The 13305-nt window shown below is 38.6% G+C and overlaps 1 protein-coding gene across 1 annotated transcript in view; it reads left to right on the top strand.

The window, feature by feature from the left end:
- The window catches only part of ARFGAP3 (ARF GTPase activating protein 3), a 36878-nt gene extending 30236 nt beyond the window's left edge, over positions 1–6642 (top strand). Inside the window, exons 14-16 of the mRNA XM_085324476.1 lie at positions 590–680; positions 4804–4925; positions 5565–6642. Of these exons, the coding sequence (XP_085180602.1) occupies positions 590–680; positions 4804–4925; positions 5565–5582 (231 nt within the window). The 3' untranslated portion in view covers positions 5583–6642. The remainder of the gene's footprint in view (positions 1–589; positions 681–4803; positions 4926–5564) is intronic.
- Positions 6643–13305: the final 6663 nt, after the last annotated feature.

Raw genomic sequence — 13305 nt, 5'->3', positions numbered from 1 at the left:
AATTGGACCAGCATAAGAATCAAAAMCAGATTAATACTGTGAATTTTTGAGATGAAGAATAATTTTTAACAATCTRATCAGTAATGTAAAGAGTATGAGCAATGTGTTACTGTTCCCAAGGAACTCGCGAGAAGTTCTATTAAAAGCATCATGAGATCAGAATGGCTAATATGATGCTAACTGCAGTGCATTTTTTCTTATCCCACCCAACCAATGCATTTCTGTTGTTGTTGTTGTTTTGGGGGGGTTTTGTTTGTTTGTTTTTATTTGTTTTTTTTTAGTGGCTGCATAGTTCATTCTCCTCTGCCTAATCAGTAATTTCAATTTTTTWGGGGAGATAACAGTAAATAGGCTACTGATTGAGTGTTGTAATGGTAAATGTCACTCTTTGAACAACTTGGAAATGAGTTGAGATAGCACACTTGTACTCTGTAAGTCATGTGAAAACTATTAGAAGGTAACAGCTTTTGAAATTGTCATCTTCAGCTGGATTTGTATGTTCTGTAACCTCATTATTGAACTACCTGATGTGAACCCAAAGGATGGGAGTATACTATTAAGATAATTTTTCTTCTCAATTCTATCCTAGTATGAAGCTAGGGCTCGACTAGAAAGACTTTCCGGAAGCTCCTCTATAAGTTCAGCTGACTTGTTTGAAGATCAGAAAAAACAGCCAGCAGGTATTGAACAGAGATGCAAACTGTAGCATGCCATGGCATGTACTCTGGTACTGAGTCTCTGCTTCTGTCACATTTTTTTGCAAGAAGCATGCAAAGTGCAAAAAGCAGTAATACTGCTAATAATTCAAATAAGTATGACAGGTGTAATTGTTATTTTTTAGAAAGCTATTTTTTTAAAGTTCAAGTAGCATAACGTTTTGAACTGATTATGTGATGTATTTGCTGCATATGAATAACTGTAAGGTTGCAGATCTACTTGATAGACCTCATGTGGTTTTTATAACAAAATATACAGTTTCTTAAAAAAAAAAAACCTAAATGATAGACTGACTGTAAGTGTAAACCATTTTTATCAAGTTACCTGAAGTTTAGAATTTTGTGTATGTAAAAGTAGCTGTAATAATGATACTAAAGCAAAAAATCAATAAAATGTTAGCAGCCTTGAAATTCATATGTAATCTATAACATGTAATCTATTACATGTTATACCCTTTCATCAGGTTATCTGCTTCTAACACTGGTCTTGCCAAATTATTAAGAAAATTCTGTAACTGGTCAGTCTATGTTTAAAAGATCTGTTGAAACACCTTATGTTGGTGGCTATACTTACCAAAATAGAGTGGAAGAAGGACTCTTAAAAAGCGAGGAATAGATTTGCTGAAATTTAGCTGCTTAGGCTGTTGAAAACCTCATCTGTTGTATACCTAACAACCGTTTTGGGTGGTACAATAATGTCAAATTGAAAAAGAAAGAAATACTGGAACATTTTATTGGATTTCATTCTGTAACTGGTGAAGAAATGGAAAAAAAAATGAACTTCTTGAACAGCTCGGAATCTGTGAGTAATTATATAAATAGGCTGGAAAAGCGAACAGTACCCAGCATATGATTTTACTTTGRAAAAGTTGGAGGAAAAAAAACATGCAGTTTTTCAGTTTCTATCCCCCGAATGCGAATTTTGATGCAAGTATACTGACTGGTAGAGAAATATATATATATATATATTTTACCAGTTATCTAAGTTGGGTTTTTTAGTCAAACTGGGGGGAAAAAAAGAAAAGAAAAGGAAGAAGGGAAAGGAAGGGATGAGGCATAAAAAATGAATTGCTAAAACTGAGTTTAACCGGTTGAATATTTGTAACATGATATCATACTTAGAAAAGGTTTGTGTAAGAGTAAGCGAAGAAATACTGTTTCTTTGTAACATCTAAGACTTTCCGTAATCTATGGCATAATGATAACAAATACTATAGAGCGTAGTATTTTTGTCCTTTTTTTTTCTTTAGCATATAAATGATTTTATACAGAATTAAGTATACTTTCCCTTCAATTTGTGTAATATGTGGGATTTTTACACACTAATGAGTAAGAGAATGAATTAGGAACAAGTAAATATAAATTGAAGATAGGGCAAGTCATATTCTCTTAAAGTGTTTTAGATTTTGTTTAACTGGTTAAAACTCAGCTAGAACTTCAACTATGTGGTGTCATATCAAACTAGGCTGTAAATATTCTTACTCAGAATATGATGTATGAGGATTCTGTAGTGTGTGTGTACAAATATATTAAAAGAAAAGAATATTCAAATATATAAAAAAGTACTGCTTTTATGTACATATGCAGATATATATGCATGTGTTGGAATTCTCACCGTATCCTGAACAAGAGTAGCTGCTGATAATTATGTAGTTTTTACATATGTGTATGCAAATTTTGCACATGCAATCTGTTGACCACTTGGAAAAGTTCTTAGGCATGTGGAATACAAATAATTCCTAATAGTGGAATGAAAAAGTCTTCCTAAATTTCTAGATTGGTTAATTACTGTGACTGGCAATCATGTTATATAGTTCTACAGTAAATTTAAAGTTACATTACGAAGACTAAACTGATTACACTAAATTCTCTGGTTTGTATTGTGCTAAAATAGTAGTGAGGAAAAATACACTAGGAATTAAGTATTTTTAAATTTACACTATGTTCAGTTGATATTCCTTTCTGCTCCCCCTGCCCCAAGTCAGTTTTTGGACAATGGCCCTGCTTTGACGAATTTTCTTACACTTGATAGCTTGTCATGTAAGATTAATGTCAAGGCTACCATCAATTCCATAAAATAAGAATTAAAAAAATCAGGGGACTAGAAGCAGGCAACAAAAATACTTCTGTAATTATGAGGTCTTTGCCAGAATAAAATGTCCTCTGAAACTCAAGTTATTCTCATGAGTGCTGTTGAAGTTTTAGGATAAAACGCTTTCAGGATGCTTGCTTTTATACAGAATGCTGTAGGATCTTTTTGCCAAAAAGAGGAACCATGGGGGCTACAAAAAAACCTTTTACTCAGCATGRTTTCAGACCTATTGCTTATGAAAAGAGGGATGTGTTAGATGGCTAACTCACAGAGGCTAAGTTTGAAAGAAATTACAAAGGAAAGAATTGTTTTGCAATGTCATTTACAAGATTTTTTCCAGACAAGCATATGTAACTAGAAAAACACGAGGAAAACTATTTTGGTTGAGAACTGATTAGAGCTTTGCTCAGATTATTTATAGCTAGGGTTTTTGTTTCCTCTTATTCTGGCTTTAATTAAAAAAAATGCAGAAGAACTTGTTAAATGGAACAGATGCTAAGAAAGTCAAAATTACTATTCAGAAATAGGGTTGTCTCTCAGTGATAGTGAATTTTTGAATCGATATGGTAATGCTCATTTTGCTAAATAACATGTAGACGAATAGGCCCATGCATTATAGGAACAACTACTAGAAGGCTTTAAAGAGTAGAACTGCAAGCTTACCAAATATGACCATGCATCCTTCACTGTGAACCAGACATTTGGCTTAAATAAATAAGCTTAGGCACAGTGATGCCTTCTCAGCCTATTAAAAAAGTCACCTTTAATTTTCCATAAAAAGAGGGGCTGCAAGCTACATATCCCATGCGAGGGGAGGGAAGGAGAACAAAACAAAAAGGAGGGGGCAGAAGTCAGCTGTACTTTAGGGGGGTCGTGCTGGGCTATTACGGTACATAGAAATGTTCTGCAAGGGGCAGCTGTCAGAAGGCATTACCATTCTGCAGACCGTGGCGTCTGCGGCTGGGTGGGCTTGAGCGCAGTGTGGCGAGGGCACGCAGTTCTCAGCTGTGTACGTGACCGGTCTTTGACCATCAGCTGCGCATGTGATTGGACTGGGGCTGCAGTTTGCAGTTTCCCATTTTGCAAAAAGCGGTGCGTAGGAATGGCTAACTCTTAGTCTGTTCTTGGTATGCCGCCTTGCAGTAACCCCAGTTACACCCAAGATCATAGTTCTGTAATGCTGTTTTCCTACCATTTGTGTCTTTGACTGTGTTTACCGTATCGAGTACTTAGAATATTTGCAAATACTTTGCAGTATTAAGGCATGCCAAGAATTCTTTCGTGCTAATGAGTGGGTGATTGTAATCTAGTTATGTTAGCATGTTAGTATTTATCATACAATTAATTTTGAAACATCTTTTGGTTTCTCTTATCTTTAGGTCTGTACTTACAATGAGTAGAGCTAACAATTACTGTTAAAACTTCTTTATGTGGGCTTTGAGGAAGGGTGAAATACCAGCTTTGTTTTGGAATTTTAAAATTTAGTATGTGAATGACCTTAACTATAATTCCCATAGAATTTTCCAAATTTCAGGTACAGTAATGCAAAATATGTGTGTATATACAGCAAGTATACCTATGCGTGTGCACAAAGAAAATTCRCTTTAGCCGCTACTGAAAAGCATTCATCTTTAAAATGAAATGTGATAATTCTGTAATAACAATTACAATGGCTATACAACTGTTCAGAGTACAAGACCAATAGCATGGCATCTGGTCAGAATTRCAGAATAAATTGTGTATTATGCAAACACTAATTGCTCAGCTAGTAATTCAGAGTGTACAAGATGATAGGCTGGGTGCAAATATGAGCAAATTAAAAATTTAAAAGTAAGGTGCATTTAAGGAATTTGAAGTTTTCTATGTGATAGGTTTTGTAATGATGTACTTCAGTGTTCCTCATAATATATAATACTTCGGGGGGAGGGGGGGGAAGGCTGCATTTAATACAAAATTCTGTTTTCTTCCCATTGTGTGTTTGTTTTCCCCCTTTAGGAAGCTACAATATTACAAATGTCTTGCCTTCAGCCCCTGATATGGCTCAGTTTAAACAAGGAGTAAAATCAGTGGCTGGAAAGCTTTCTGTACTTGCTAATGGAGTCATGACATCTATACAGGTTAGTGAAAATATTATGATAGAATAAATATCAGTTAAAATCATCTTGTAGGGATTTAGTATCATGAATCCTGCTGTTGGATCGTATCTAGGGAGAAAAGAGGGAATTTGTAAGCTTTGTAAGCTTCTCGTGATAGACAATAGGTGTTTATCTCTTTAAAAATAATTCTGTAGCTGATGGCTYAGCTTCCTCAGTTTCGTGGTCTTCTCCCTTAGAAAATTCTTTTCCCCTTAAAATAGGAACGCGAATTCCATTGTYGAAGTTATTTACTGTTACCTTATTATTAAAATAGTAATAGTTGAACAGTTTTATTGTCAGTTGATTTGACTTGRCAGTAACCTGCTAAATCTGTTTTTGTGCACAAAAGTAAGGCATCCCGTTCTCTGTAGTGTAAGGCATGCTACAATGAGTTTGTTTCCTATATCAGTTCAGTGGGAGCTGTTGGAACATTTCTGAAAACAGGGCTAATTAGTTTGGAGTTTAATTATAAACTCTAGTTCTTTAGAAACCATAGACAATTTTCTCAGAGGCTTTAAGAATTAAACTACTATTTCTTTTACAAAAATAGGTAAAGCTAATTTCTTTCAATGGTAAACATAGATGTAACTGTTTTTTTTTTTTTCCCTCCTCCTTCTCTAGGATCGATATGGTTCATAGCCTCTTGCATATCAACCTATGTACACTAAGAAGAATTTCTCTTCAGATACACCAGGAGTCACAATGCTGATTCAGATGAAGGTTGCCTTAAGACTTGTAGATGCTTTTAATTGTTCCAGAATATTTGTTTTCTCATGCAACTTTCTGGCTCAGCCTCTTTTTAATGCTRTTTCCTCTTTAAAGTGCAGAAATCTTGTAGTAACTTGTTAAATCATATATKCTTTTTTCTTTCCCTTTACAGTGTTGCATTTCCGTTAGTGGCCTTAATGTTATATGTTGGAAGTCCTATTTTATTGTTGTTGTTGGCTCTGAGACAGGGAGGAGAAAGAAAGATGGATGTGTACACTGAAATCAGACTTTCTGACAGAATCCTCTGTGGAGTTGAATCCTTAGTTGACAGATATAACTTGTTTGTCTTATGAGCTGTGGAGAAGAAAATTTAAATTAAGCTWGTGCTGAGATGGTATTTAGTGGACTGTAGCAAAATATAGAATTGAGTTAAACCTGTGCTTATCAGGAAGTAGAAGCTCTTGTGGTTCATAAATTGATATGCATTAAAATGATGGAGAAATACTGCTTTAAAATAATATTCCTGCTACAAAATGTTATGCTTAGATGTGAAGTACAGAGGAAACAAGACACCTGGTATATTAAATAATGGATTTAATTTTGTCATGGGAACAATCTATTTATTCCTAATTTTGAACATTATAAAAAATTGCAATATAGAATCCTTAAGTGCATTTAAACAATCTATATTGTGTACAAAATGAAAAAAAAAATATAAAGGGCCTAACAGAGTAATTAAGTGTTTGTTAAGAATTTTTAGAACAATCTTAGTTTTTTGATGAACTATGAAATACTGAAAGAGGAAATATAGTGAGACTGTGTTTTAGACAGTGTAGGACTTATTGTTGATGACATCTTGTATAAAAAAAAAAAATTGTGACCCTGAAAACCCAGAAGCAAAAATGAACTTCAGCTAACTTTGTTCTGTAACTTTATTTCTTAATTCAAATTTGTAAACTGATATCTAATAAAAACAATTGTTATAAACTGATTTTTAATTAAATTTTTATGTGCAAGACGCCAGTCTCTACCTTTCTAAATACAGTCACTTGTATTCTGTCCGTACAATGATCATCAATCAGTGAAGCTAGCTTTCTTATTAAGTTGCTATAGTGATTAAAAAAAAAAAACATGGTGGGTAGGAAAATAAGCTACCATATTGAAATGCTGTCTTTAAAATACAGTTAATTTAGTGTAACAGTGTTTGATTTTTTTTTCTCACTTCTTGTAACTTTCTGCTCTAGCTGTTGTGTTTAGATTTATCAATCCAAAAATGATACTTCTTTTTTCAGAGTAGTACAGTTGAAGCRTTTGTCCTACTTAATCGTAGAGCTTTACTATAAAGACTTTCTTTGTTTTCTCCCTTCCTACACTATGAGAAGATATCCTAATATAGCTAAATAAGAAAATATTATTTGTCAGGGCTAACTTAGATTTTCTCTAATTACAGTAAGAGATTCTCAATTTTTAAACTACTCTTTCTGTTAAGACTACACTCAATAATAAATCCATTACATGTGGTAAACAATCTGATTTTCAGAGTTGCTATGTACTGACAGTATCCAGTGACTTGCAAAAGAGCTGTCCTCTGATAACCTGGCTGCATATACAGACATTTGCATATGGATGCAGTTGCTTAATTTAAGGCTGTAAAGTATAATAAAATATTTTTTCTACAAAGACATATCAGAACTGTAAACTAATGCTCTGTTGTTATTCCTTGAAAGGACAAGTTAGGGTTAAGTGGGTTTCATATATAACAGTGTTTGAGATCACCTACACAGAAATGTTTTTTTTTTCAGTAACATTGTAATAGTGAACCACTCACAGATGGAAAAGTGTGAAAAATGGGTATTTTTGGCACAAAATAAGAACTGTAAAGTTATTTTAAATGCCATAAAACATGTGAATTCTCTAATAGACGTATAAAATTCTCCCTTTTTGCTGCAGTCTGAGGATTATCCCCAAAAGGTTCTCTTAAGAGTGAACAGCAATTCAATATTTATAAAAATACTATCCACATCACTGTAAAAAGTGTGTGTGTATATATGTGTGTGTGTGTATATATTTATATATATATTTGTGTATAGAGATTTTGTGCCTTCATTTGTTGCTACTGATTCCATATGGCAACCTGTGCACCACTGATGGCTTCTCTTGATGTAATGGCTGGGCACCTGTTTGCGTCTTTAATAAACACAGTAAGAGCTTGAGGTGTCCCTGGGCTTCATCAAACAGATGTGGGAAGGGATTGCCACGTACACAGGGAAAAGCCAGCTTTAGCTTCTGTAGTCTCCTGGGCTTTCTGGGTGCCTGGGATTTCAGGTGGCACCACTGGGCCTTCATCATCCCAATCCCACAAGATTTGATTGGACAGGATCAAAGGGAGAAAAAATACAACCTTTAGCTAAAATGAAGTTTGCACTCTTGCTTTCTTACGGATACTCTTTCTTTCTCTCCTCTTCTACCTTCTTATAACTATCTTTCAAACACCTTTGTCAGCCTCTGATCAGAGGGGCAGGCAGTTCTGATGCTGCTAAAAGAAGGTTTAGAGTAGGTGATAAAAAACATATATTGTGTCTGTTTTTCCAAAAAATTTTCAGGCAAAAGTTGCTATTTGTCACCAGTTGCATTTTATTTCAGTGCTTCCTCTCTTAATCCCCTCTTACTACCTGYATAAATCTTGCTTTTATCAAAGCTGAAACTGAATGGCAGCAGCAGCAAATGTGAACTGTTTAAGCTTTCCYTTTTTCCTTAAAGATGATGTCCAATAAAGACATTACACTTCATGAGAGAAGAAGAGGGATTATTTAATACTTTACTTTTCAAACACTTTGTAGCTTGAACTGACAGGTTTAGAAAAATGTTTAAAGGGAGTTGTTACAACATCAGAATCACCATTAAATTGATGGACCTGGACTTTCTTGGCCAAGTAAACAGTGAAGGAAGGAGGAATATCTTTACTGTATGTTTTTTCTTCTCTTTACAAAAGGAGAGATGCTCAGTACTGTCATTCTGCTCTGCCTGGACTGAAACATCAGTTGATTCCACTGGTGGCCGTTGCAGTACCAGAGCCATTTTGATGCTGATTAAGGCTTTTGGTTTAGGAAGATTTTACATTGCAAGAAGGGGCTGAGCAACTACATAGCATAGGAGTTTGTAAACACTGTTTGAGGTGCAGATAGTGATAGTCTAACATGGCCCTTGTCTTGCTCTTAATTGTAGACAGCTTGATGCTTCTGCTTAAWTTCTTATCCAACATTTGTCTAGATTTCTGCTTCTATTAAGAGTCAAGGGGTGAGGCTGGACATGACAAAAGTGGTGTGTGCTTGATTTAGGTTTTGAGTGCTTATACATAAACTAGCCCCCCCTTTTTTTTTTTCCCATATGTAACTCAGGCACACCAGACTGGATTCTTTTTGATTAGTAATGGCCAGACCTGTGTCCCTCAGACCTGGGGGTGTTTGGGGCAGTGTAAAGCAAAAGAATTTCAGCCATTCTCCCTCCTGGTGCTCACAGCTTCAAAGAGAAATAGTAGCTCTGCCTCTTTCTGCAGAATCAGCTGCAGCTGTCAGAGAACTTCCAGTATTGAGGCACTCAATTTAAATTTACTGTTAACTTTTGTTTTTTAAAGGCTTGAAAGGCAATCTAGCCACATAGTCTCTTAGACAAAGTGATATGATCTCGTGGTACTTCATATGCTTTGATTTTTTTTGTGATACTTTTGCTTCCCCTTATGTGGTAGGCAATATTACTTTCTTCCCAAGCAGATGTGAAAGTAGAGAGGCACAGCCCTGACGAAGGTCACCAGTCTTGTGGTGCTCTGTGGGGAGGTGGAGGGCTCTCTCCGTCTCCTGCAGGCTACGCAAGAACAGCTCTGCCTCCAGCTCTGAGAGGGTGTACCTTCCTCAACAACCTGCCTGTTTTTGGAGAGAAAAGAGGAGATGAAACAAAGTACTTGAAACTTCTCCCCACCTTCAGCTTGACTTGCAGCTCTGCAACACTTAATTTCTTCATTTGTAGATTCAGTTTTTGTGTGGTTTTCTGACCTTTCTATTCCCCTTTAGTTGTCTCTAAGAGTAGATTCTTGATTTTAAATATATCTGTTTCTGTATCTTAATTAGAGCACAAATCAGTTGCCTGTTTATGGGCATCTGTTGCCATTTGAGAAGTCTTGGGGTATTGTGCCTAATTTCTGGCTGGCACAGCAGATGATGTGGGTCTSCTGTAGTGCGGTGTCATCAATAGTGTATGCAAAGGCATTTAAACTGTAAATGGGCACATGGATAGGGCCCCATGTAGCTAGTTTCTATTAAGCAACATAGATATCTCCCCACCATTTGTACCGAATGCCTTGCTACTTAGAGCAAGGATTCCTGTATTTTCTTTCAAGGGGAAGATTGGTGTGGAAGAGCAGTGGTTGTGCTTGGTGAAGGGTGGCAAAGTACGTACGTTGTTGGCAGGTGGTTTGGGGAGACATACGGCAGGAGTGTCAAGGGGACAAGGTGCAGACGATAGGCGTAAGTAGGAGGCAAGTTTGGTGAAGGGGATGCAGAGATCCTAGGCTGTGAGATGGGTATACAGCATGAGAAAAGAGGGTGCTGCAGTCCAATGTTTGGCTAACTGAACAGCTTGCTCRGAAACAATACAGAAACCAGAATGAAATTACAGCGCTGCATGCGTTGCCTTTCCAGCTCTTAACTCCACTCAGAGCTTCAGCGGTTCGGCAAGCGGAGAAGGGACGGTGTCATCTCGGTGGCGCCGCCAAAGGAAGTTTTTTTTTCTGTGCTCAGTAAAGCTCAGCTGCTTGACAAAACACCTGCCCAGAGCAGGGCAAGAGCTGCAGCCTGTTACTGGAAATGAAGGGGGAGAGAAGTAGAAGTGACCAAGCTTTCTTCAAAGAAAGATTGCACTTTCGTTATCTGAACGATGCTCATCCCCCGAACTCTGGGCAGTCCCTGGCTGTCTGAGCAGCCTATTGACAGGCAACCTGCAAACCTCACAGTATGTGGGCATGAAAGAAACACTTTCAGCTGCATAATAATCATTATAAAAGCTGAACTGGAGCTGGATTGGTATGTATAGTAGCTGGCCATTAAAAAGGCACCTGCTTTTTCTCTTTTCTCCTTACATGGATTACTACCAATTTCTGCGTTGCTTTCTGGTAATACATAATGTGCTCTTAATGTCTCCTGTTTGTCTGACAGGTCTTTCCTGTTTATATCAAAACTACTTGGTGCTGTAATAATTCATGATTAATGCAATTACAAATGCGAGCAATGCTGGGATGTTTTCGAGATGCACAATTCAGAAGTTTGGCCAAGTGGAAGTGGTTGGCTCTGGGCTGGAGAGATTTTCCCATCCACATTTGCTGCTACTTGTTTTCGGTAACTGAAAACGACTATTAAATTATTTAATACTGAAAGTTACCACCCTTTTCTGTCTCTGATGCATGAGGGCATCAGAAAATAAAGGAAACGAAAAAACTGCAAGTGACATTTCTAGYTAGAGAGACAGTGTTTCACAGCAAACAGCCATAGAGGACGAGCTCATTTTTAACACCTGGTTGCAACAGGGAACAGTTGATGTGGAACTGAAAGTGCTATTGAAGATAGAGCAGCTGCTGGCACTCCAGTAATCTAGCGATGGAGCTGAAGGTGTTTTTGTTGGCTTCAAACCCATGTACGTGCTCTTCTCCTGCTCCCAAGCTGCTCTTTGTCATCCTCTTTCCTTGTCCTCTATGCCATCAAGGGTAGGACAAGCTGGGTAAGAAAAATCCAGAGGTAACACAGTTGTGGGGATGGGCTTGGTTTGGGTGTTTTCAGTGTTGTTTAGGTGAGCTATTAGCAACGTTAATTCATGAAAATCAGCATGAGCCCAGTCTGCTCTGACGAACGCACTACCTACAAAAGAGGAAAATATGTCAAAAGCATATAAATAAGTAGGATATTTCTTTTGAGTCACGGTTGGTGAGGCTACTTATCAACGCGGCTGGGGGACCTTGAGTTGCAGTATGTGAAAGCATATGCATTTTTTCCCAGGAGACGCACCTTATCCGTGTTTTTTAAACTATTCACATGTCTATCAAATAAATGCCAAGCGGTGCAGTTGGGTGGGATGGGGCACAGGAAATATTTGATTGAAAGGTGTGATACTTTGCTTTGACTAGAGAAGCCCGTTTTTGTTTTGTGAATACACAAACGAAAACATCTCTCACACGATGTTTTTCCTGGCCAAGGGCACTTTGCAGTGCGCTGAGCGTCATTGCTAGGACCCGTCTCACATTCATTGCCTGGGAGGGAAACGAGTTTTGTGTCTTGTGTTTGTTGCCCAGGARGGAAACAAGTTTTGTGAAGTCTCTCATTTTGCTCAGCTTTGCGTTGGCTTGTTGTTTTCTGAACGCACGTGTGTGGAAGTGGCACCTTGGGCGTAGGGCAGGGATGCGTGGCCGTGACTTCCTCGGGTCATCGTCCTGCGCTGTTGGGCCCGCAGGCGAGTAAAACCCCTGCCTCTGTCCCTCCCTGCAGACGTTCACATCGTGCTGAAAGATGGGCTGACTTTATTGCAGAAGCTCTCCAGGGCTGAGAGAGGATTTCTTAAGACTTTGTGCTCTGGCAGTTGTTTGCAACCCTTCTAGTAACCATCTCCAGCTGGTCCTGCCCTAGGACACATGGGAAACGCTGGCTGGATAACCTCTGAATTCGAGCCGGTTTTTGCCAGAAGCTGATGGGAGAGTGAATCAGCAGAAACTGCAGGGTGAGAGGCTGGGCCGCAAAGACCCGTAGAAGAAATGGGTGGGAACAAGTGTGCCCGGCTAAATGCTCTCTGAGACTGAACCCGTTTTCTCTCTGGAAACAGAAAGTCCAGTTTTGCAGAGCTGTGCATGAGAACAGGCTTCTGAAACTGCCCTGCTCTTTCTGTTCACTTTAAAAGCTCTTTATTCTTGTTAACGGCAAATATTAACCATGCCCTGTCTCCTTGGCTTCTCATACTGCTTTTCTGATTTCTATCTTCCCTTTCATGCTTATTCATATCCCTTTCTCTCCCCACATGCTTCTTTYCCCCCTCCCCTGGAAGCTACTTGCGTTAATCTCCAAGCATTTGTCCAGTTATGACACATCAGCTTTTTTGACATCTAATCACATGTTCTTAGCGCTTCTAAATATCACTCATACTTTGCTGGTTTGTTCCTTTACCATYGAGTGATTTGCCTTGCAATTATTTCAGTGTTATTAAACTGCCCTTTTCTTCTAAGGCCGAGCAGACGAGTGCAAAGCTTCTCTTTGAAAACTATCATCTGTAACTTTTCAGAGATACTAAGGCTGTTTCCATGGTGGCAGTATGAGACCTCCAGCCCGTATTAGTCGTGACAACTCGCCATCACCAAAGGTATGGAGATGTGCTCCTGTCCTCCGTGTCCCTGGCGCGACGAGGCATCCAGGCTGCGGCTGGTGCCTCCTCTCGCGCCATGGACGTGCCAGCCCCAGCCCTCGCTCGCCTGGGCCCTCAGCTCTTCGTTTCGCTGCGGCGGYGGCACGCCGTACCAGCCGGCCGCGCGGACTGCCCCAGCTCGTCGGGATTCCTGCTCCCTGCTCGCCCGCCCCAGCTCCTCCGCGCGTTGCCTCCAGGCAGGTTGCCTTGAGGCCTCCATAAC

Source organism: Rhea americana, unplaced genomic scaffold, assembly GCF_003343005.1.
Source record: "Rhea americana isolate MKP2758 unplaced genomic scaffold, rheAme1 scaffold_91, whole genome shotgun sequence".
NCBI classification, from domain to species: Eukaryota; Metazoa; Chordata; class Aves; order Rheiformes; family Rheidae; genus Rhea; species Rhea americana.
The sequence above is the reverse complement of the archived record's forward strand: the minus strand, read 5'-3'. Positions and strand labels throughout refer to the sequence as shown.